The sequence below is a fragment of the Tachysurus fulvidraco genome, chromosome 8 (genome assembly GCF_022655615.1).
Source record: "Tachysurus fulvidraco isolate hzauxx_2018 chromosome 8, HZAU_PFXX_2.0, whole genome shotgun sequence".
Classification (NCBI taxonomy): domain Eukaryota; kingdom Metazoa; phylum Chordata; class Actinopteri; order Siluriformes; family Bagridae; genus Tachysurus; species Tachysurus fulvidraco.
The window spans coordinates 6,123,695-6,147,767 of record NC_062525.1 but is presented as its reverse complement, the minus strand read 5'-3'; the positions used below and the strand labels follow the sequence as shown (position 1 = coordinate 6,147,767).

The 24,073-nt window shown below is 37.4% G+C and overlaps 1 protein-coding gene across 4 annotated transcripts; it reads left to right on the top strand.

The window, feature by feature from the left end:
- Positions 1-5,205: 5,205 nt before the first annotated feature.
- tekt3 (tektin 3) lies at positions 5,206-19,633 on the top strand. Of its 4 annotated transcripts, none has more exons than XM_027132765.2 (9): positions 5,273-5,370; positions 11,712-11,807; positions 11,942-12,532; positions 14,819-14,902; positions 15,122-15,192; positions 15,293-15,436; positions 16,719-16,941; positions 18,182-18,336; positions 18,477-19,633. In XM_027132765.2, the coding sequence occupies exons 3-9, from the start codon at positions 11,963-11,965 to the stop codon at positions 18,691-18,693; spliced, it is 1,464 nt and encodes a 487-aa protein (XP_026988566.2). In that variant the 5' UTR covers positions 5,273-5,370; positions 11,712-11,807; positions 11,942-11,962; the 3' UTR covers positions 18,694-19,633. The 4 variants fall into 4 exon arrangements, with proteins under 4 accessions (XP_047672957.1, XP_047672955.1, XP_026988566.2 ...); XM_047817000.1 differs by having other exon boundaries at positions 5,275-5,324; XM_047817001.1 differs by lacking the exon at positions 11,712-11,807 and having other exon boundaries at positions 5,206-5,324.
- Positions 19,634-24,073: the final 4,440 nt, after the last annotated feature.

The window sequence follows — 24,073 nt, the reverse complement described above, 5'->3', positions numbered from 1 at the left end:
GTGTTTACTTGTGTTAATTTTGAATAATATTTAAAATAGTTTAATCTAAAACATCAAAGTATGACAAACGGGCAAAAAAATACTTTTTCAACACTATTGCAAACACCTTTTTTACACCACTGTAGTATAGACATAGAATAGTGTAGTATAGTAGTGTTGCACTGCATGGTATGGTATGAAATAGTGTTGTACTGCATGGTATAATATACAGTAGTGTAGTACATAGTATGGTATGATATGGAATAGTGTTGCACTGCATGATACAGTATAGTAGTGTATAGTATACGGCATAGTATCTTCTGTACGTCGCTCAGGATAAAGGGCGTCTGCCAAATGATGTAAATGTAAATAGTATAGTATATGACATAATGCATATTAAAGTATAGAGCATGGTATGGGTTGCTATGGCATGGGATAGTGTTGCACTGCATGGTATAGTACAGTACAGTACAAAATAAATTAGTCATTAACTATAATTTATAGATAAAAGTAATAAATACAGCATATTATGTTTGATATACAGTATGTACAGTAAAGTGTGGATTAAGTCAACATGGCTGTCTTGATGTTCTCTATGTACATTATGCATTCTTAAATCTTTGAAAATTACATGTGTTCTTTCACTATGGTATTAACTGCATTGTTCATTTAAACTCTTTATGTTCTGTTGCTATTAAAAACATAACTTAGCCAGTCATGCTCACTGGGTTGCCAGCACACCTACATCAGAGAATACCAGCAGACAATGGACACCATCGTTGTGCAGCTCATGTGTGTGTGTGTTGTTATTGCCAGTTGGTTCAGTAGTCTGCTGTATTGTGAGGGGGCGACATGCCAGGCTTGGCGGCCGCTGCCCCGTTGCCCCCGCTCGACCGTGCCTCGGCTGGAATGTGATGACTGGAGTGGTGAACAGAGCCATGTATTCATTCTGAGCAAGACTGGGCTTTGGCTCGCTCTTTACCGACACACACACACGCCTGCTAGACATGCGCTCTCTGAAGGGTCTGTCCAGAGCCTCCACACTGCTGATAGTCCTGAATTAACCTTCATGTAGTCGGTCTATTGACTCAAGCAATCAGTTTTGAGTTTACTGAAATCCAGCAACAGCATTTAAAGTGTCAGAAAACAAATGCTTGCAGATTAAAATAACTCATGATTTTAATTTCACCTAGAGGATCAGAGTATTGTAGATCTGTTAAATTTTTAGATACATGTCGTAGATCTTCATTTTCTCCGCAAGCTCACTAAATAGCTCAACCAATCACAGACTGATTAAGCAAATTATGATGCAATGTTCCTAGAGGCTGGAAACCAGAAGCCCTGAATATTGTAATGTACTTAGTCAATTCTATATTTTGACAGTTTGGATACTTTTTTGATTAGATTTATCTGGCACACCAGTGAGCAAGGTCTCAAAGTTTATGTTTTGTAATATTTGCCAAAAATACAACACTGGTGTATTCAAATGTAAAAAAAAAGATCCTCAAAAAATTATCGGAAGTAAAAGTGATGTTCTATTGTTCTCCAAACCGTCGTTATTTATCACCTAAATCCAATAACATAGCCTCCCTTCAAAGTACAGGAGGTTATGAGTAGATTTGTCTTCCTGAACGGGAAGTGGGTTGAGAACTGTTAGTGATTCCTGGAGGCATGATTAGAACTCGATTTACACATCCAGACATTTAGCGGGGTTTGCTATTTTAAAATCAATACCTAAAAACTTAATATAGACCAAACAACACAATGCACTTCAAGGAATTTAGTGTTTGGAGAATTTTGCCTGAGGGATACAGTATTAAGCTGTAATGCACACAAATAGGGCACAATTTCTTCTCAGACAGCTAGACAGCAATTTATAGATAGATAGATAGATAGATAGATAGATAGATAGATAGATAGATAGATAGATAGATAGATAGATAGATAGATAGAGAATATATATTTATATATAGAATATATATATTCTTTTATTGTATTGTCATTAAAAATCCTCAACAAATTATTCATAATTTGACAAATTGACTGAAGAAATAAATATATAAAAATAAATACATTCAAACTGATAACACCAGACTTTGCATGTCTTGTCAAAAGACCTCACATTTAGGAATATATTTAGGAGATTTATTAACGTTTGGAATGTAACAGGCACGCGTTGTATATGACGCGGCTGCATAACTGTGAGATTCCTTACCTCAATAAGAACAGTCTCTCTCACTCCACTGCAGACTGATGAGTCTGATCTTGAAGTTTATTAAAAGTCTATTACTTCTATGTGAATCATTGATCACGTCTCCACCATGCCATGAAACATCACTTATCAGTATGAGACACTAGAACTGGTCTAGAACTTATGACATATATGTGACATATATGTGAAATACCCATTGGGTTCTTTCTTTCTTTCTTTCTTTCTTTCTTTCTTTCTTTCTTTCTTTCTTTCTTTCTTTCTTTCTTTCTTTCTTTCTTTCTTTCTTTCTTTCAAAACATCTCACAGTGTAATCTTCATAGAGATACAATTCCCAAAAGCATTGGCACTGATTGTACATTTACACACCTCCGCCTAGTGTGTGTGGAGTTTGCATGTTCTCCCCGTGCCTCGTGGGGTTTCCTCCGGGTGCTCCGGTTTCCTCCCCCGGCCCAAAGACATGCATGGTAGGTTGATTGGCATCTCTGGAAAATTGTCCGTAGTGTGTGTGTGTGAGAGTGAATGAGTGTGTGTGTGCCCTGTGATGGGTTGGCACTCCGTCTAGGGTGTATCCTGCCTTGATGCCCAATGACGCCTGAGATAGTCACAGGCTCCCCGTGAACCGAGATGTTCGTATAAGCGGTAGAAAATGAATGAATGAATGAATGAATGAATGAATGAATGAATGAATGAATATACATTTACAGCGTTTGTCTGACACTAATATCTAGAGCAACTTACATTTAATCTCATTTTATACAACTGAGCAGATGAGGGGTAAAGAGCCTTGCTTAGGGATTGGACCAGTAGTGGCAGTTTAGTGGACCTGGGATTTGAACTCTACCTACTGATCAGTAGGCCAACATCATAACCATTAAGCTACCACATCCCATTTTCACATTACACATTCTTTAAATTATAAAACTGGTTTAATATAAAGTTCAAATTCATTGTTCTCTAAGGGAATGATCTACAAAGAACCATTTCTTTGAAAAAAAGATTCTATTGGCCAAGTACTGATCCTCAGGGTTCTATCTAGAACCTCAAAAACTCTCAGTGACTCTGTGGGTGGCAGTGGGTGGCACATTTCTGAGTGCCACCCACCGAGTCAACTCATGTTACATGCATGATCTATTCATGAAGTCTCTGCAGACTCTTCAGAGGTAATGCAGGTAATGCAGGTCTTTACTAGTTTTACCTGCACTAATGAAACACAGGGATTAGGTCTCTGCAGGGGGTAGAAAACTGCTCCACATGTTTAATGTATTGGTTATCGCTTTGCTTGGGTGTGATATACAGTAGTGTAGAAATGACCGAAAGCATAAACCAACGAATCAAGTGTTAATGAATACAGATTAAATCTGAAGACACAGAGATGGGATTTGGTTAATAGAAACAGTCTTGCTAATGAATAGCATGAGTTACAGTAGTAAATAGGAAAAGTTAACAACAGACTGTGTGGATACTTCTGTTTAAATATAGTTTCTTTATTTCTGATATGTTTTTGGAAAGAGTTTGGAGTCATTAAGTAATAGATTTGGAGGTATGTCTGAGCAGTCTATCTCAACTACACTTAGGTAACTGCCACACCCATGTCATGACTGAAATACAAACCTAGCTATGTCGCCCTCAGTACCCACGAGACAGATTCCCTGCTTCTCTCTCTCTCTCTCTCTCTCTCTCTCTCTCTCTCTCTCTCTCTCTCTCTCGCTCATCTGAAACCCATCCTGCAGAGTCCTGAGATGCCTTTAGCGGCACGCCAAATCGATCTGCTCTCCAACTGACATCATATGACGGCTCACTGTACACTCAATCCCCAATTTGCGTATGTTGTGCTCAATTCTCTCGTCCTGTAAGTGCATTGATTCGATTTCGCATATCTGCAGCAACAATTGTCAAACAAATGCATACATTTTTAGCAGAGCCTTAAAAATCCCACTCCACTAATCTTTTAATCTCAACAGTGTTATCGTATTTTTCTTTCTTACTTTTTTCTCAACACCCAAACATAGAATGTGCTGTGACTAATAGCCATAATTCTCAAGTATGTTGCAGGTTCCAATTGCGTTATTGCTTACGAACATGCTAAACAGATTCGGCTCTGCAAGCTGAGTGCTATCGATGCTACTAGCTCAGTTTTGGCCTTTCACTCATGCCCGGCATTCAGTGCAGCAGCCAAGCCAGCTGAAAGATGCAAGGCTGCTACATATATAGGTTGCTATAAGGTTTCACTCACGTTCTAGGTTGAAGTCTGTGGCCTGGAGGGCAAACTTTACCAGCTGGATCGGCTGACTTCATAAACCAATCTAAAGATTTAAACCAATTGGAGACATGAGAAGAAAATTTTTAAGAAAATAGCGGTGTCTAAAATGATTTACTATACACTACTGTATGTACTTACACTATGCTCTATGTATTCTATTGTCTAGTATTTGAATTGTAGAACGGTAGTACCATCTTAAACGAGGTACAATTCTTACTAACCAGAACTATACTGTAAGCTGTTTCTCGTTTGATGGCAAATGACATCAAATGTGGGTCTGCTAGGTTGAAAAATAAATCAAACAATTTAATCTACATTAAAAGACTATTGTAAAACGTCTTGTCCATCAGAGTGTTTTTGGCCATCTTGAAATGTTTTTCTCATCCAGTATCAGTGCATGGTAGCCCCTCCCCTCTTCTGATACATAAGCAAAGCTGCGACTGTTATGTGTATGAAATGTCTACCAAGCCAAATTTATTCAGTTGGACAAGTACATCATTATGGAATTTGAATTGCATGTCTTCTTCTTCTTCTTGAAATTTTTTTCAAGAATATACTACACACACTACTCAAGTTTGGTAGTGTATAACTGTGCCATTTGGGACACCCATGTGTTTATGTCAAAATCTACACTACATCTGACCAAAAAAAAAAAAAAAAAAAGTTCTAATCAGTATGACACTTGTGTAAATCATAATCAGTCCCCGGAGTAATGACACTCAACATAACCCGGTGTTCTAAAGCTCGAAGGAAATTAAAGCGCTGATATGCCACACCTCCACACCTCACATCCAAATAACTCCCGGCTATTGGCTCGATTGACTCGAGTTGGCAGCAGAGTTTTACCTTCTCCATGCTGGAAGCCCTGCTGAGGTGAGAGCTCAGGGATCTTGGCTGACAAACAGAAAAACCAATACAGGTCAGGGTAAAAAAAGGAACTTAAAAAAACTCCTGATTCATAGTTATAAGCTATTTAGAAATATTCTCATGTCTTCATGTAGTGAGTATCTAAGCATGACTTTTTCAATATATTTTGTACATCACACTGATGCAGTTTTGCAGCTTCAGGGTAGAGGGATCGATCCTGAGATCAGGTTACTGTCTTTGTATGGAGTCTTCTTTTTTCATCTTCTCCCTGTCTGTGTTTACCTTCGTGTCCTAAAAACATTATGGGTTTCATTAAGATAAAATAGATACAGTATAAACATTCTGCATGGTGCCCTACAATTGCCTTCTTCCAGGTTGTATTCTAGTTTCATGTCCAGTCTTCCTGCGATAGACTCAGGATCCAAAATGATGTCATACTATATATCTTATGTTCTTTGAGACTGTGTCCATTGTTAAAATCAATATACATATAAAATTGAACTGAACTGAAAAAAGTCATTGACCTTGGTGACATGTTGCTCAAGCGGTAGAACTAAAATTAAACTAATACTACTACTAGGACTAAAATGCTGGAGTATTTCTTTAATGACCAGGATATTTTGTGGAATTTTGACACCTGTAATTGCATTAGACTGATATTAGTAAAGAATTGTGGAATTGTTTTAAGATTTATATTCAGAAGAACAACTAAATTGCTAATGTGGTGCATTATATTTAAAATGTATAGCTGACATCCGGCACCATATTGTAGATTAAAACAGAATCTAAAGTGTGTTAAAATGAATCAAGTGATCCAACCATGTAAAATTACAGCAACAGCCATGCCCTTGAGTCTTTATTTGGCCTCTAGCTGTCTGAGTACTGTAAGTCTCTGAGGGCTAAATAAGCTCATTTGCATGAGCCAGAGCCGTGTCATCAGTCTGTCCGGGACTGTAACACACCGCCCCAAATCTCTCACAGTCCTGCCCCTGTTTGTGATCAGTGTGAAAACCAAGTAGATGCGTTGACTGTAACAGTACCCGTGTCTGATTGTGGTGTGTTAAATTGCTTTGTGTGCTCTCTTCCTGTTGAAATGAATGATTGATAAGCCCTGTGGAACTTGGTTAACGCTCTGAAGAGAGGTGACCCACCCCGACTCCCAGATTCACAGCTCAGATTTCCCTCCACTAGAGACATGATTATCAACAGCACACAGAACACACAGAACACAGTAGCCATGGCAACTAATACTGCTCTGTCAACTCCTGTTCATGTAATAGTGCTATATTAATAGAGCTGATTTGTAAAAAAAGAAATAATAATAAAACAAATAAAATAAAAAGAAAGAACGGATGAACGATTCACTTCTTTCAAAGACATGCAGCATAATTAAGCAAACAGGTCTGCTGGAATGTATGAAGAAGTTTCTGTGAAGACAGTGATCAGTGAACTATCAGGAACATTATGGCACAGCACGATACTTTCTTCACATATCCCAACTTTGGGTCAGACATGATACAGCACCCCTGGAGCAGAAAGGGTTAAGGGCTTTGCACAAGGGCCCAACAGTGGTAGCTTGGCAGTGCTGGGGTTTGAACCCCAATCCTCCAAATAACGACTCACGGCCTAAACCGATTGAGTCACCTCCGCTATCCATTATTCAGTGCAAGACAATGTTTAGATCTTCTTCACTTGCTGTTTTTACGAATTTATATTCAAAGGCAGGAGGTTTTGCTTATTCACACTAACAGGTTAATACACAGACAAAAAAAAAATAATTACATTTACTTATTCAAATGTGTGAATCGGTTCTATGTAAATTAAGTCACTTTTCACATAGATAGATAGATAGATAGATAGATAGATAGATAGATAGATAGATAGATAGATAGATAGATAGATAGATAGATAGATAGATAGATAGATAGATAGATACTTTAATACTGAATTTGTTTACCTTATTTTATAAAGTAACAGGAAGATTTTAATACTATTAAAGATTTTAATAACTGATCACTCACGCTATAATTCAATCTAGTTACAAGAAAGATCTTTAAATTAACAGAATTAAATTAACAGAAATAAAATCATATTTTGATGAGAAAATATGTATTTTTATGTAACCTATATTTGATATCGTCGCAGTCGGGCGGAATCCTCGTATCTCCAAAACCATTATTTTTCAGGAAATTAAAAAAACGTCATATTATATCGTTAAAGTTGTTATTACAGTGATCCCTCGTTTATCGTGGTTAATGGGGACCGGAATAGGTGAAAATCTGCGAAGTAGGATTGGCCCTAAGTTTGACCTTTTCACTGATGGTCATCATCTTCCTCTTCCTCTTGGGCTCCCTAGAGGAATCTTTCGCAGGGGCACAGCGCTTAGGAGGCATTGTAAGGGCTTAACGAAAAGTTAATTTTGAACACAATACGTGAGACACAGTTGACCGCGTGAACGAAAATGGCGAGATACAACAAGGGAAGAAGCTGGGAGATGACGCAATGATGCGCAGCCAATCAGCTTGGATCTCATGCCGGGAACCAATCATGTGCCTTGTCCGAGTGTCTGTAGGTATGTACAAAGCCTCTGAGAGAGTTTCTCTTTTTGTCTGGCATCCTGGGAAACCATTTATTTTTTATTTTTTGATGAATAATTTTTGAAAAAATCTGCGATGCACTGAGGCCGCGAAACTTGAACCGCGAAACTTACTGGACACCTCATATTGCTATCATATACTGTTGTGTACCAACATTAACACAACATTTTCCCAAAGTCATGTTTTATCAGAGATACAAGCTTTATGACTTGGGAGCAGGGAGATACAAGATTATGCTGTCATTGATAGGAATGGTACGGACACAGACATCGCTGCTGCCAGCAGTGTTCAATAAAGTCTGCGGTCACATTGAGAGTTTTGACAAGAGACAAGGCTTCAATGTAGTTAAAAGATTTGTGCTCAAGCTATTTTCAAGACTTTAGATTGGTTAATAACTTGTAAAAATAATAGACCCACGTGGGGACTGACCAATAGCATCAATATGTGAAAAAATATGAAATTGACAAAATTTGGACATAGGAGGTTTCCGCCCGACAGCGACGATATGTTCTTTTAACTCTGTCCATCCACATATCCCATTTTTTTACACTTCCTCACACAGTTCATGGCCCTTCATCTTTCTAATGATACCATTATAGATACATACTTTCATCTATAGTAACTTTCCTCTACAGTAAAGTCACACCATTATATATCCAAGACCTAACTCCTCCAGGATCTTTGAAAAGACAATAGAATAATAAAATGTATCTCTGTTAATAAATAGAGAGAACAGTAAAAAAAAAAAAAAAAAAGAGGCCAAATCAGCAGAAAAATAGCTTGAAAAGAGGTTTTGTCACAATCCGCTCAGTCTTCTGACCTGACTTGAGGAAGGCAGCATATGACATCTGGCAGAAGAGAAATGTCAAGAAGAATGTGTGGGGGTTGGAATATGAGGCGGCCGAATATTACAACCAAGAGAATCCAAAAGATGTCCATAAGATACCAAAATGTTTTAGAGGCAGTACATTATTAGAGAATTTTTATATCAGATTCAAAAGCAGTTTTTCTTCTTAATATCTCCACAGTGACTACATAATCTAAAACACAGAATATTTTATTAATGAATTAAATTGGGTTTGTGGAACAACAATGTACCAGTACACCAATGTACCTTTTTTTAATACTGTAGCTAGACATTTAGAAATTTCATTTTAATTCTTGTTTAACTTGTTTAAGCATTTTATTTATTCTGCCATTTGAATATGCAAATTTATGCATAGTTCTGGTTGGTGGTTATGCATAGTTCATGTTCTGGTTACAAACACAAGAATAAACTCACCATAAAGAACATTACGTTACAGTTATACTTAACTGTCCTTTAAATTAACTTAATTTAAAACATTGTCTAATTCATAAATGTTGAATTCTTGAGTCTTATTGGTCAGAACATTGAGTAATTTTTCTTAAAAGCAGCTCTGATAGCAGGTCCAGCATGTTATGGCACATTCATTGGGACTTGGTAGATTTGCCACATAATCAAAAGCTAACAATAAACCAAATAAAATGTGTTGTTATTTTACAAAGACAAATATAAATTTATGTTATAACTTGTTATAAGCGTACATATGTTAAATTTAACTATAAAGCAAATATGCAGTTATCTGGTGTACTGGAAATGTCAGAGGATGGGAACTCATGGGAAACTCATGGAAAAGTTTAGCATTTAGCTAGAAGAAACCCAGATTTGAACATTCAGTATACTGTATATAAGAAATGAGATATTCTCAAATCCGGCATTTCCCTCTGCACATTCCTTATGGGTGTGTGTGCTGTTTGTCTAAGTTCCTGCTATCCAGATAAAACAGTATGGATAATATAAATACATGCAGCTGTGAACCGTCACACATTCAAGATTAAAATCTTTGTGAACAACTTGTGTCCAATAAAAATACCGCCTTAATGTTCACATCTGGCTTGAGGCAGTACCTTTTAGCAAGACTGTTAGTCTAGGAGTCCACGATTTATCTTCAAGATCCCTGGAAACAGACTCATATGAAGATTTTCACATACTCACATTATTATTATTTTTTAAATTAATTTAAATTTGTTGTAAACAATCCCAGCTGTTAATTATTGATAAACAAAATATTCATAAACATGCATGAGGTCATTTATGACAAGCTTGTAAGGGTGTTGTCCTTTGAGCTCTGTGTGAAAGCAGTCAGTTAGTATGAGAACAGTGCAAACACAGTGTAACTACAGACAACCTGTTGATTCAGCTTTCTTTCACTTTCATGGCTTGCTAATTTGGCGTGAATGGATTCTAGGATGGCTAATTCGTCAGTTGCGGATTGGATGCTAGCTAAATGAGAGTCATACGCTGATGTCCATCGAGAGGGCCGGAGAGAGTTCGCATGCTGATCTCCTTGTTGTCAGCACTGCAAATAAAACTGAACTGGATGACCCACTGAAAATATTCTTGCTTCTTTGTGTTTTTTTTGTATTCATTTAAAAATGAGTCCAGCTGTAAGAGCTCACTTAACACTGGAGGTGTCACTTCAGTTTTTGTGTGTATGAGATAAAGACAATTGTATACAATTGTATACATGGTGAAGAATGTATATAAATTTGTGCATATTCAAGAGCTATTACAATGCTTTTCAACCTAATACTGTATCTATTCACCAATGCTGTAGTGTATGTGTGCCCTTGAGAAAGGCACCGAACCCCCCAACTGCTCCCCGGGCACCGCAGCATAAATGGCTGCACACTGCTCCGGGTGTGTGTTCACAGTATGTGTGTGTGTTCACTGCTGTGTGTGTGTGCACTTTGGATGGGTTAAATGCAGAAAACGAATTCTGAGTATGGGTCACCGTACTTAGCTGTATGTCACATCACTTTCACTTTCATAATCATGTTAGACAAAAAAAAACATCTATGTTCTTAAGAAATCTAATTCATAGCAATTTTTCCCTAGGACAAAAATAGAAGGGCTTCAAACACAACCAACAAGCCAACTATTTTTAAGCATGTATGTATTATTGATCTGAATCATCAATCTCTTGAGAGGCCCAATGAGCTGTAGTTCCAAATAAATAAAACTTTCGACGAGGAACCACAGAAATTAGACTGTTGTGGTTTTGAAAGAAAAATAATGGAGGCATTTTTCTGGAGTTAAAAGGAACCGAGAGCCAATTAACAAATCAATAATATATGTCTATAGGATACAACATAGTACATACTTGTGCTTTGTCATAGATTTTGTGGTCCATGTGAAATCAGACCCACGTAGCTAATTTGGTGACTCATAAGAATTAATTCATTTATTTGTGTGAAAATGTATATTTGAAACAACAAATTGTACCAATATAGAGCTTCATAAATAAAAAAAAAACTTAAATGAAAGATTTTTTGGATTTCAGATTTTTTTTTTCCATTTCTTTCTCAATATGAAGAAAACTACAACTTTTTATCTATTCTGATTGCAGATACGCTAAAAACAATATTTTGTATTTCTGTTATTAACTATATATGTTATAATTATATTTTAGTTGATTTTTTCGAATTGCTGTAACAAAATGGTCTTTTATTACTAAAGGTCATTCTTAGCAAAACCACCAGCATTGAATTTAATCCAACTGGACTCAAATGAACAGTTAATACACTGTAGGTGTCAGTATACATTTACCACTGTAACAATGATTTTCAAACAGTACGAGTTTATTCACCATGGTATCTCCAGTGGCAACCGCCTGTGTGGCGGCTCTGTGAATAATCAGGTTTATTCAGTCTTCAGTCATTGAGCTTTGAGCGGCAACCAAAAGCTCACCTGTGAATTAATAATGCATTACAGCAGTCCTGTCTGTCAGATCCAGTCAGTCCTTCCATGGTGTGTAACAGTACACAGTGGGATCTAGGTTATGCTGAAGACACTGCGAGATTGTGACTGGTGAGGTTTTTAACAGTTTTTATCATTTGTGGTACAATTTGTAATTTGTGTTTGTAACAACTGTAAAAATTACCTTGCCATTTAAATGCCATTAAAATATATTTTTTTTCTGTCTCATTTCATATGAAATCTAGATTCGTTTTAGCCTGAAAAACATGGAATTGATTGGTTCGACACAATTGGCCACATACACACGGCCCAAGAGCAGTAAATTTCTGCCAGCCATCTCTACAACAGCATCCAGCTACAGAAGCCTCCAGCCGACCCTCACCAACAACCAGAACTCCAACTGGAGGACTAACATGTACTTCAGAAGTGGGAGTGCTATTCCTTCCATCATCCCCATATCACAAAGAGAAACCCTGGACCTGGTTCGGGCCAAGACTATGTTCTACCCATCTAACAGGACTGCACTAACGACGCGTTATACACCAGATGACTGGTACAAATCCAATCAGAACAACTACAGAGATTCAGAGTCTTCCAGGAAGAGTGCTGAAAGGCTGAGGAAGGACACAATCTGGTTGATACAGGATCGAGACCAGTGCACACGCAGGACTCAGGAGAACACTAGCAGGATCCTGGGGGAGAGGCTGAATGATATCAGCTTCTGGAGATCTGAGCTGGGCCACGAAATAGACAACATGGTGACAGAGATAGCGGCGCTGACGGAGGTGAAACGCAGACTGGAGAGAGCACTTGCTGAGACAGAGGGGCCACTGCAGGTGTACTCTTTGTGTTATTTTCTGAAGAATAATTAATTATATATTATAATAGTATAATATTCAATTCCATTATAGATGGTGCAGAATCGAACAGGGGGTGCATAAGCGGCTTATTGGGGGTAATTTGGGGTTGAGGGTGTAAATAGTGCCTCTGCCTTTTTATATCTTCTCCCTGCACTTCAGTAGGTTTCCTCTGAGTACTTTCATTTCACACTGCAGTATAATGATGCTAATAGGCATCTATAAATTGTCTGCAGTGTGTGAATGTGTGCCAGATTGTGACCTGCAATGGGTTGGCATATCATCCAGGGTGCTCCCTGCCTCGTGCTCTAAGACCCCTGGTATAGACTTCAGGATTCTTGCAAACCCTGTGTAGGATGGATGGTGCACAATTCTTAAGTGTAGATAAGGAATTGCAAAATATTCAACCAGTTTTGGAGCAGTTGAGCAAATATCATATTTTCTCCATCATATTATGATCAATGAGGGTAATTGTGATGGCAAAAAATAAATTGCAAAAAAAAATAAATTCTAACCAGAAGACAACAACCAGGTCAGCAGCCATGATAAGCACATTCGAGATCATTCATAATTGACACAAACCAGTAATGGGAGTGAACAGGACTACGATCTGTCAGAACCACTGTGAGGGGGATCTCATCTTTTGCACAGCAATGGAAAGACTACAGTTAATAATTTTGCCCTAAAAATGAACCTGTATTATAGGTAACTTTTATTAAACTGTTAACTTGGAAATAAAAGTTACTAGGAAGCTGTTACTAGGTAAACATGAAACTAGATGACACAGAGAAAGCCTATGAGGGTATTCTTTATCCTCATTACTGTATGTCACAGTGATCCGGGTAAAGACTAGAAAGCCTGAGGTAGTGTTGAGGCATCAGGTTACTTTCTTATAGCGTCTGGCACTCAATGAGAAGGAGGAACTAACACCCAATTAGAAGGAGGATTATTCAGACATCAACATTTAAACATATGTTGGAATTGTGAAAACAAGCTACTTCCTATATATCCTGTAGTTTTCAGTGTCACTCAGACACTTGACCTACTCTCTGTATTGCAGCTTGATCAATCTATGTTTAAATAAGGAGAAATTTGATACTTTCTCTATTTTTTTCCATCTCTCTTTCTCTTACTCACGTAGACTGGGCCTCACTGGGCCATCTTCTGCAATTTGTCTCCAGACATCTATGAATCTAATAATTTAATTTAGATACTGTAGATAGATAGATAGATAGATAGATAGATAGATAGATAGATAGATAGATAGATAGATAGATAGATAGATAGATAGATAGATAGATAGATAGATAGAAAGAAAGAAAGAAAGAAAGAAAGAAAGAAAGAATATAGATACTTTATTCATCCCAGTGGGAAATTTACATTTCCAGCAGTATCCACAAACTCTGGCAATAAGGAATACAATAAATTCTAAAAAACTCGAAAAGAAAGAGTTTTGTTGGTGTCACTGAATACAACTTGTAGGGGTGTATATGTTTGTGTGTGTGTTTGTGTGTGTGTCTGTGTCTGTGTGAGCAAATGACCACAACCTCATCATAAGCAATTCATTCTACAGGTCTTGACATTATGTGCAAATAAAATGTCCAATACCTTTTATTTCCACAAATTAAATTCTGACACTATAAAAAAAAACACTTAATGAAGCAGTGCAAACACATTTAGTTTTCCTAAACAACTCTTTCACACAGTATATAGTAAAAAAATAAATGAAGGTTATCTCAAAAAGTAAGTAAACACCATCACTTCTATGAACAAGCACTATCATTAAAATCAATTCATTCTAATTGACTTTCATTTCTGTAGCACTTTCCTAATGAACAGAGTAAAATGTTTGACCAACATCCAAAGATAATAAAAATCACTCTACAGTAATAGCAAGCTTGGATACGAGTCATTACAGATCTAGACTCAAAATTGAACACATCACATCTACAACACAGTGTCCTTTAAAATAACTGCTAAAAAATAAGTACATGAAAATAAATGCTTCTTTACACTGTTTAGTATAAATCTGCACTGTATTGTGCATATGTTGTGTACATATATTTACAAGCATCCACTTCTCTGCACAATACTTCATACATTGTTTACACTGTCCTGTCATTTTTAGTCCTCAGCGCTGTTTTGTTTATGTAGCACCAGGTCCTAGAGATATGTACTGCATCAGCTACATATGGTTAAAATTACAGTTAAAGTAATTGACTTGACTTGATGGTGGACTGGTAATGAATTTTTATGTTTTTTTAGGTGTCTCAGGAATGCTTGTTTCATCGAGAGAAAAGGATGTCCATCGATCTGGTACACGATGATGTGGAAAAAGACCTGATCAAGGTGCGGTATTCTATGGTAGTAAAATTAATACCCAAAGTTTGGTAAGTACAGAATAATAAAGGATAGACTTTGGACTATAATTGCTAATTGTTTTTTCTAAGAAACTATATTTTAGAATTTAAAAAAAAATTGCTTGGATGGAATTTAGTTGGATCTTATGTGGCTTTTAAGGTAAATTGCTTTGTTTATTGATGATTATCATACTCAACTCTCATTCAGGAAGTGGAGGTGGTAAAGTCATGTCAGGAGAGAATGAGGAGGAACTTGGACAAAGTCATTGCACAGCTGGCGTGAGTTTCAATTTTCAGCAAGAATTTTTGGCTCAAACGTTGAAGAAAATTTCTGTTTGTGTGTGTGTGTGTGTGTGTGTGTGTTTCTACTTTAATTTAGATCAAACCGATCAGCGCAGCATGAATTGGAGAGAGATTTAAATGATAAGGTCACAGCTCAGCGTATAGACGACCGATGTCATCAGCTGCGCAACACCTCGGACAGCATCAGTTACTACAGAGGCATAGAGCGCCTCGATCCCTCGTGAGTTTCACAGGCAGCTCATCCTCATGGGGAGGTTTGCATTTGTACACCACAGGCATTCATTTTAGGATGGAAACAGGACAGGATGATCATTTATCCCAAGTACTTTCATAATTTTACCTATTCTCAAGTTTTCACCTTTGTACTTGTGCTTTGGATTGTTATGTTTAGGAGAATAAGGCTATCACTTAAAAATAAAACAACACACTTTTATTTTTTTTTAGTTTTTACACAAACCTTCGCCTCATAAATAAATAAATGAATAAATGAACAAACAAACAAACAAACAAACAAATAAATAAATAACCATTTTATTAAAATGTACAAATACTCCTATACTACTACTACTACTACTATTACTACTATAATACTATACTATAGAAATAATAATGTAGTGGAATTGGAATATTAATATAAAATTGGTAATATGACTTTCAGACAATCTCAGAAATTGTTCTAGGGTTAATACGGCATATTTGTATGCTCAGGTTCACACTGCATAAAGATAGGGCCAGTGAGGAATTTTACGATAGTATTTTAAATCACTCTTCTCAAAAGTGGTACAGTTAAGATGAGCTAAACAGCTCAGATGTGTGTACCACAGAAGAACTGAATATAAGCTGAATACAAGTTTTCTATGTTGGATGAATATAGATTTTACTGCTTTAAAATCAACGTTTAATATAATTTGGATGTTGAATCTAGTGCTTCAACTGAACCTAAAATACACGGAAAACACTCTGAGGCAAGCAATGTGATTGCATTTAATTAGTAATAAGTAAAAATTAATATGGCTTTATTTATTCGGTCAATGTAGGTGCTAATCTTAGATTAATGTTAAAAGGCAGCTAAAATTTCCAAGGTACCTCCAAACACGTACAAAGTGGGGCAAACACCAAAAAAGAAAGAACATTCATAAATATATTCCTATGAACTATTCACTTTAAGGAAAAGAATACACAACATTCAACACAGCAGACATAATGTAGCTCTAGTGGTTTGATGTGATAGCCTAGTGGTAAAGATGTTAGATACTGATTGGAAGTTTGCGAATTTGGATCCCAGGTCTATCACTGCTGGGCCCCTGAGCAAGGCCCTTAACAATCAGTTATATAAAATGTAAGTTGCTCTAAGTAAGGGCATCTACCAAATGCTGTATATTTAGATCTCAACCATTTTGCTACATAGAATAAAAGTATGCTCTTATGATTTGATGTTAAGTTACTAATTTATTATTATTTCTTATTATTTTTAAAACTTCATTTTTTTTAAATGAGAGCAGTTTGAGCTTGCCTGACACATGGTCAAAGTTCACGGACGACAACATCCTGCACTCTCAGAGTCAACGTGCAGCATCGCACAAGCTCCGTGATGAGATCGAGGTCCTGCTCAACACCACCTCCAACGAGATGTGGAATCAGTTCAACAACGTTAACGTAGCCTTTACCAACCGCATATCTGAAATGGCAGATACCAAGAACAGCCTGCAGGCTCACTTGGCCAAGGTGAGGACCACGACACATGGCTCACGTCTCGGGCCTCATGTAAACAAGGGTATGATAAAAGACCCTCAAGTATGGGGAACTTGCCAAACTATAACCACAATATTTTTTTGTGAAATGTGGTCTTTTTTGAAATCAGTCATGTTTACATTTGTTAGTGCTAGACCATTCCTTTGAAGGACTCATACAACAGCCTGTGGTTAAAACTCTCCTCTATGATTTGTAACATTGTTATTTGTATTCAGAAGCAAATCTTTAATCATCCAGAGTCGATAATAAAAACCAGATGCAATGTTGACATTTTTCATGTGCAGCCATTTTAAGCAGTGCTAACATAGCCTTAACAAGGGAATTCCTTCCATATCTTATCTTGAGATTATTATAATTTACAGACTACAACCCTGTGCCCTATACAAGCACTTATTCTTTATTGCAGGTTTCTCAATTCTCAAAATTGCTCAACAACCGCTGTATAAATCTGAACCAGACAAAATCATTTCACACACCCTGGCATTCAAATAGACAAAATTGTGTTTTAGGCTAAATAGAGAAACTGGTATGTCTGGACTGATTGCACCATGTGTCTGTGATAAACTCAGTTTAGAAAAAGCATTAAACACTGCACTATTGTGTAGCAGGGCAACTGCAGGTCACAGTAAATTTATTGACAGCTCTAGCTCTTATCAGAGGCTCAAGGTAGCTAATAGAGTGCCAACACCTCCAGTGTTTCAGTGTGAGCAGTGGATTGGTTACATTGGATGTCTAGCGTGAACCATATGAGGTAGAACCATTGAGTGTTATGGAAAATATTTGCTTTATTGTTCATGTGAACAATATGTAACAATAAAATATCCACAAGAAGAAGACTGAACATGAAAATGCCAAAACAAACAGGTCAGTCCATTGTCTTGTATCATGCATAGACTCCAACTTGCTGGGGGTAATTCATGGTACACATCTAACCTGGTGGACAGGATGAATTGAACCTGGATTGGTGGCAAGTCTGTCAATATTTCTAGCCACTGACCAATTGTTAAGCACCATTCATCTCTAGTACCATTTTTATTAATCTACAATTATGTTTCTATATACAATTTTTTTTAACTATTTTTACCTAACTAGGGTATTTCCATGATTACAATCTTCTGGTCACTAAATCAAGAATAGCAGGATTTTAGAACTGCAGGTTTGAATGGTATCTTTAACCGGTCCACATCTCCACACGATCTTCTCTTTTCCTCAGACTCTCCAGGAGATTTACCAGACTGAGATGCTCATTGACACCTTAAAAAGGGCTATTCGTGATAAAGAGAACCCTCTCAAAGTGGCTCAGACCCGACTGGAGGAAAGAACCCGTAGACCCAATGTGGAACTCTGCAGAGACAACCCTTATCACAGGTGCAACCTTGAACAGCCATCAAAAAGTCAAGAATATGCCATAAAAATATCAGACATTATATGAGTCTTGCCTAGAAATGTTTGGGGTATGTTTGTATTATGCTTACAGAATCCTCTCCATTCTTTCTCATCTCTCTCAGGTTGGTGAATGAAGTGAGGGAGATCGAGGATACGATTCATTCTCTGAGGGAGAGATTGATGGAGGCTGAAAATACTCTGCAGAACCTGGTGAAGACCAGAGTGGCTCTGGAGCATGACCTCTCCATTAAGGCCAACTCACTTTTTCTGGATCAGGAGAAATGCATGAGCATGAGGAAGAGTTTTCCAAGCACCCCACGTCTGGTGGGATATACTTAACGCCTTTTGTGCTAAAACAGCTCCAGTTTTCTATACCCAATATTTCAATATTGCATTTATTATAGAAAAACTTCATTCTTAAATGGCTAATGAAATGAAATGACTGTAATTAACACTTTCCTAAGTAACTCCTTCAAGGAATACATAAAGAATTTCTTGCACTTCTTTGCGACTTTACTATATGTTTGATCTGAATTTAAAATCATTTTACATATACAATATTAAAATAGAATTTCTAATGAGGCACATTAAATAAAGTCTACAATCACCAATCAATATCCATCTTTCAATCCATCATATCTATCCATCTTTCAATTTTAGAAGTCAATCTCAAATTTATTTTAGCTTATTATGTCCAACGGGCTGAATAAAATGATATCCAATATCTAACTGGATGGATATCAATGGAGAACAAAATTGGGCCTAAAAGAGAACACTGGGCAGTTACAAACTGTTGCAACTAAACTCGGTGAAAATATTCCGGCATATATTTATTTTCATTGGCCAATCTTTGAGTCTTCTACGATTGTCTCATGATGCTTATTAACAAAGATGTTAGCTTTGTTAATACACTGTAAACATGAGACTGGTGTTAATCTTCACCTGTCTTCCTGATGTTGAAAAGAAAACCCTGAATAACTAGACTCTCAATTTGATCATTATAAACATACTTAATGCTGTTTAAGCCCGGTCAGTCATGCCATTTCCGCAGTGTGGACTAAAGTCAGAAAGAAAGACATCTCAAAGAAGCAGAGAAGCAGATGTTTTATAATACTTTTTGAGGAAGAACAGTGCAATCGAAAACACATGCTTTCAAACACCAGCTCGTGACTTTAAACTTTACACATAACTGTGCTCAAATGATTAACAGATGAATCACTGGTTTGCTGATTTGAATATTCATTGAACTGTTTGCATATTAAAGGGTGTTCAAGAAGAAGGATTGTTTTCTGTTGACCCTTAGATTATTATTATTATTATTATTATTATTATTATTATTATTATTATTATTATTATTATTATTATTATTATTAGTTTACCAGAATATGACAGTTTTATCAGAATAAAAAGTAATAGTCATGGAACAGCAAACTATTTAGAAAATTCTTAGAAGAGTCTTAAATAAAATAATTGATTACTTTTTTAGTAAAAATGTGATTAGTGATCAGTCATTAAACACAATAGTGATCAATGATTGGCAGTTGGGAAAAACGGTGATTGGTCTACAGGAAAATTTATGATTCGTGATTGGTTGCTACCAAACAAAGGTGATTAGTGTTAGATGATTGGGAAGATCAGGGATCAGTGTTTAGTTGATGGGAACAGCGGTGATTAGTTGGTGGGTAAAATAATAATCGATTGTGCAGCTTAATCAGGCTTTGTAAAATAGTCGTTAGTCAAGTTAATCAGCTCCTTTAACCTGTATAACCGTCGGCTGTGATGTGAGCTGAAGGGTTATATTGAGAACATTGTTTTCTAAATAATTGGTAAAGGGGAGGGGGTCACGGTGGCTTAGTGGTTAGCGCGTTCGCCTCACACCTCCAGGGTTGGGGGTTCGATTCCTGCCTCCGCCTTGTGTGTGTGGAGTTTGCATGTTCTCCCCGTGCCTCGGGGGTTTCCTCCGGGTACTCCGGTTTTCTCCCCCAGTCCAAAGACATGCATGGTAGGTTGATTGGCATCTCTGGAAAATTGTCCATAGTGTGTGAGTGTGTGAGTGAATGAGAGTGTGTGTGTGCCCTGTGATGGTTTGGCACTCCATCCAGGGTGTATCCTGTCTTGATGCCCGATGACGCCTGAGATAGGCACAGACTCCCCGTGACCCGAGGTAGTTCGGGTAAGTGGTAGAAAATGAATGAATGAAGGAATGGTTAAATCGGAAGACCAAATCTGACTGTGACAAACTTTAATAATTTTCTTTGGAATTTACATACAATATATTGTGACTCAAAATTTAATCTTTTACCTTGATCTTGCCTTTTAATTGTTTTCCCCTCGTTATTCCTGGGGAGTAGACAGCATCATGCTTTTCGACGAAGCAATAAAATGGCTTCCGAGTTACACCTAAGTTTACACAAGGCGTTTGTGTTTGTGTTTCACTTCAAAGCAAAAAATATCTGAACAAAATCAAAGTATCAAATTAACTCTAAAATTCAGTGAAAGAAATATTTATCATTGAAATGAGTCAATTAGGTATCACGCATCTACTACCCATAGAAGAGATGTTTGAAGAGATAAAAATCTCTTAACTGTCTCCATCTCCTCCCAGGTCTGACCTTTGAGCTAAAGCTGAACAAGCTCGGTACAAATAAGGCTCATTGTTTGCCACATAAAACTGAGTCTCCATGCATTTCACTGCTTTTACAATGAAGGGCTTGGTCTTGTCCTTGAACTTCAAGAGCTTTTCTCTTACGAGAGCAATCAACTCAGTCAATAATGGTAGCTGAATTGTTTAGAAATTTGCACATTTCATAAGTTTACTTTCTGAGTCACTTGCATATTTTTCACATTTACACAAAGGTGCCAGTGGCTCATAGCAGGAAAACGTTATATTGAGTTCTGAGTCTGTGATAGAAAATCTGTTCATAAAATTTAAGATATTCATGCACAGGCTCCCCGTGACCCGAGGTAGTTCGGATAAGCGGTAGAAAATGACGAATTATCTACATTTTCATGAGCTGCTCTCACGAGCTTCGTACTGGCTCTGGACCAGATAGTATATAGAAGGATAAAAAAGATTCATGCATCTTTTTTTATTACCTAAAAACCCAGCTGATGATGAAATTGGTAAATTTCTCAAGAGAAAAACTAGACGTTTCATATTCTCTACAACACTTGCATGACAATACTGAGCAAAAGAAATTGACATGTTTTTATTTTGTTTACTTCATGAGCAGCTCATATGTCCCACAGTAGAGACACAGAGAATACAGTACATCAAGCGATTACACAATTATACAAGCAATAATGAAGATCTAATGAAAAATACGAGTCTTTGTTTTTTTTTCTTTTCTCGACCACAGCCATCTCTCCGCTATCTCTCCATCCCACAGCAGCACATTCCAGACTTGCACGGCCTCTGCTCTCGCGTCACGTGTTCTACATGTCAAAACCTCTCACCACTTCATGATTAGCCATGCTGAGAGGTGCACAGTAAGACCTCGCTCCCATGAGAGTCAACATGAACGTGTTTTTTTACATGATGCGCATGTGTGCTTCTGTCCCTTGCAAAACATATAATGAAGTGAACACAAATAGTTGACCTAGCCCTCTGCTCTCTACCCCCGGTCGCCTCTGGAATCCTTACTGCAGTCTTCACATATCCACAGCTTATTTTTAACAGCGCTCAAGCCTTTTAGATCACGCAGAAAATATCGAATAAGATTGTGATATGGATGTTGATACAGAGATACATGTTGCATCCCAGCAATAAGAGAAATGGAAGGAAAATCCAAAACTCTGGTCAGACATTCTGGTGATAATATACTGACAGACATTCTGGTTTATTTCAATTCACTCACTCACTCATTTTATACCTTCTCGGGTCACGGGGAGCCTGTGCCTATCTCAGGCGTCATCGGGCATCAAGGCAGGATACACCCTGGACGGAGTGCCAACCCTTCGCAGGGCACACACACTCTCATTCACTCACACACTACAGACAATTTTCCAGAGATGCCAATCAACCTACCATGCATGTCTTTGGACCGGGGGAGGAAACTGGAGTACCCGGAGGAAACCCCCGAGGCACGGGAAGAACATGCAAACTCCACACACACAAGGCATCGAACCCTGACCCTGGAGGTGTGAGGCAAACGTGTGAACCACTAAGCCACTGTGCCCTCCTGTATTCAATTCAATATCATTCAATTTTATTCAATTTATTTGTATAGCATTTTTAAAAAATCACATTGTCTCAATAAATAATATAAAAACAGAATAAAAGATTTAGTAATTTTTTTTGCCGGAGGCGATGGTGGCAAGGAAAAACTAACTGAGATGATATGAAGAAGAAGCCTTGAGAAGAACCAGGCTCAGAAGGGAACCTCATCTTCATTTGATACGGGACAGGAAATAATGTAAATATAAACAATGTCCTTTCTACAAAACTTTGTAGTTGAGTGGAATTGTGTAGCCAAGAGCTCCTAGCCAAGAACTAAAGGCCACCACAAACCCAGCACAATTCGGCTGTATCATCCCTTATTGCTCGAGTAAAGCAGAGTTGACGCAAATTCTCAACATATAGGTTAATAAAGTAAATAAAGGTAAATAAAATTAAAATATAATTAATAAATATTTTTTTGACTAGGATATTTTTTCTTTTCTTTTACTTTCCAGAGTCTATTATATTTGAAAGTCTGTAAGGGGAAATACTTTAGCACGTGGCCAGAGACATCGCCCCATTGAGTCACTGGTTTCCTCTAAAATGTCTTAACATCCATCCATCTTAACCTCTGTTAAACTCTAACGTGACTACAAACACTTCGTTTGCATGATTTCATTGAAAGTAAGAGGAGGGTGTGACTGATGAAAATAGCAAAATTAAATAATGACCTCAAATGACTCACAGAACATTTGACTGGTTTTATATTTTCATATTTGGGCATGACAAAGCCCGTGAACAGTAATTGTTTTTATAAATGGCATAAAATGGCTGCCCACAGCTCCGGGTGTGTGTTCACGGTGTGTGTGTGTGTGTGTGTGTGTGTGTGTGTGTGTGTGTGTGTGTGTGTGTGTGTGTGTGTGTGTGTGTGTGTGTGTTCACTGCTGTGTGTGTGCACTTTGAATGGGTTAAATGGGGAGAACAAATTCTGAGTATGGGTCACCGTACTTAGCCATATGTCACTTCACTTCACTTCACTTCAGTAACAGTTTGTTGTACTTTTAACAGAACACACACCCTTGTCACACATCCTGCTATGCTGTGCCGTGTATTTCTTTTTTTAACACATTCAATACATTTTCATTTTTCCACTTCTGCCTTTTCTGAGCCCATCCCCCATCTCTACAGTCTAATAAAGTCCTGACTAAAAACAGTACATACTGTAAGTATTCTAACACTAACAATGCGCAGGTCTGAGCTGATCCTCATTAACCACTCTTTAACACTCTGAGATGTATCACACTAATCCTCACAGCTGCCGTATGAAAGTATTTCAATACACCACACACAATTTGCCACACCTAACGGGGTTCACTGGTTTAAAATCGCTTCTGTTTTTTTGCTTTTTTTGTTCTTCTTGGCACAGTTTTTTCTCCCTATCAAAATCATGCTCAATCAGCAAAGTGACATGACATACAGCTATGTACAGTGACCCATACTCAAAATTTGTTCTCCCTATTTAACCCACCCAAAGTGCACACACACAGCAGTGAACACACA

Excerpts from the sequence above, each read along its gene's own strand:
- tekt3 (XM_047817001.1), top strand. The coding sequence starts at position 11,963 with ATGGAATTGATTGGTTCGACACAATTGGCCACATACACACGGCCCAAG. Across the intron at positions 15,193-15,292 it reads AAAGTCATTGCACAGCTGGC|ATCAAACCGATCAGCGCAGC; the intron begins GTGAGTTTCAAT and ends ACTTTAATTTAG. Across the intron at positions 16,942-18,181 it reads TGCAGGCTCACTTGGCCAAG|ACTCTCCAGGAGATTTACCA; the intron begins GTGAGGACCACG and ends TCTTTTCCTCAG.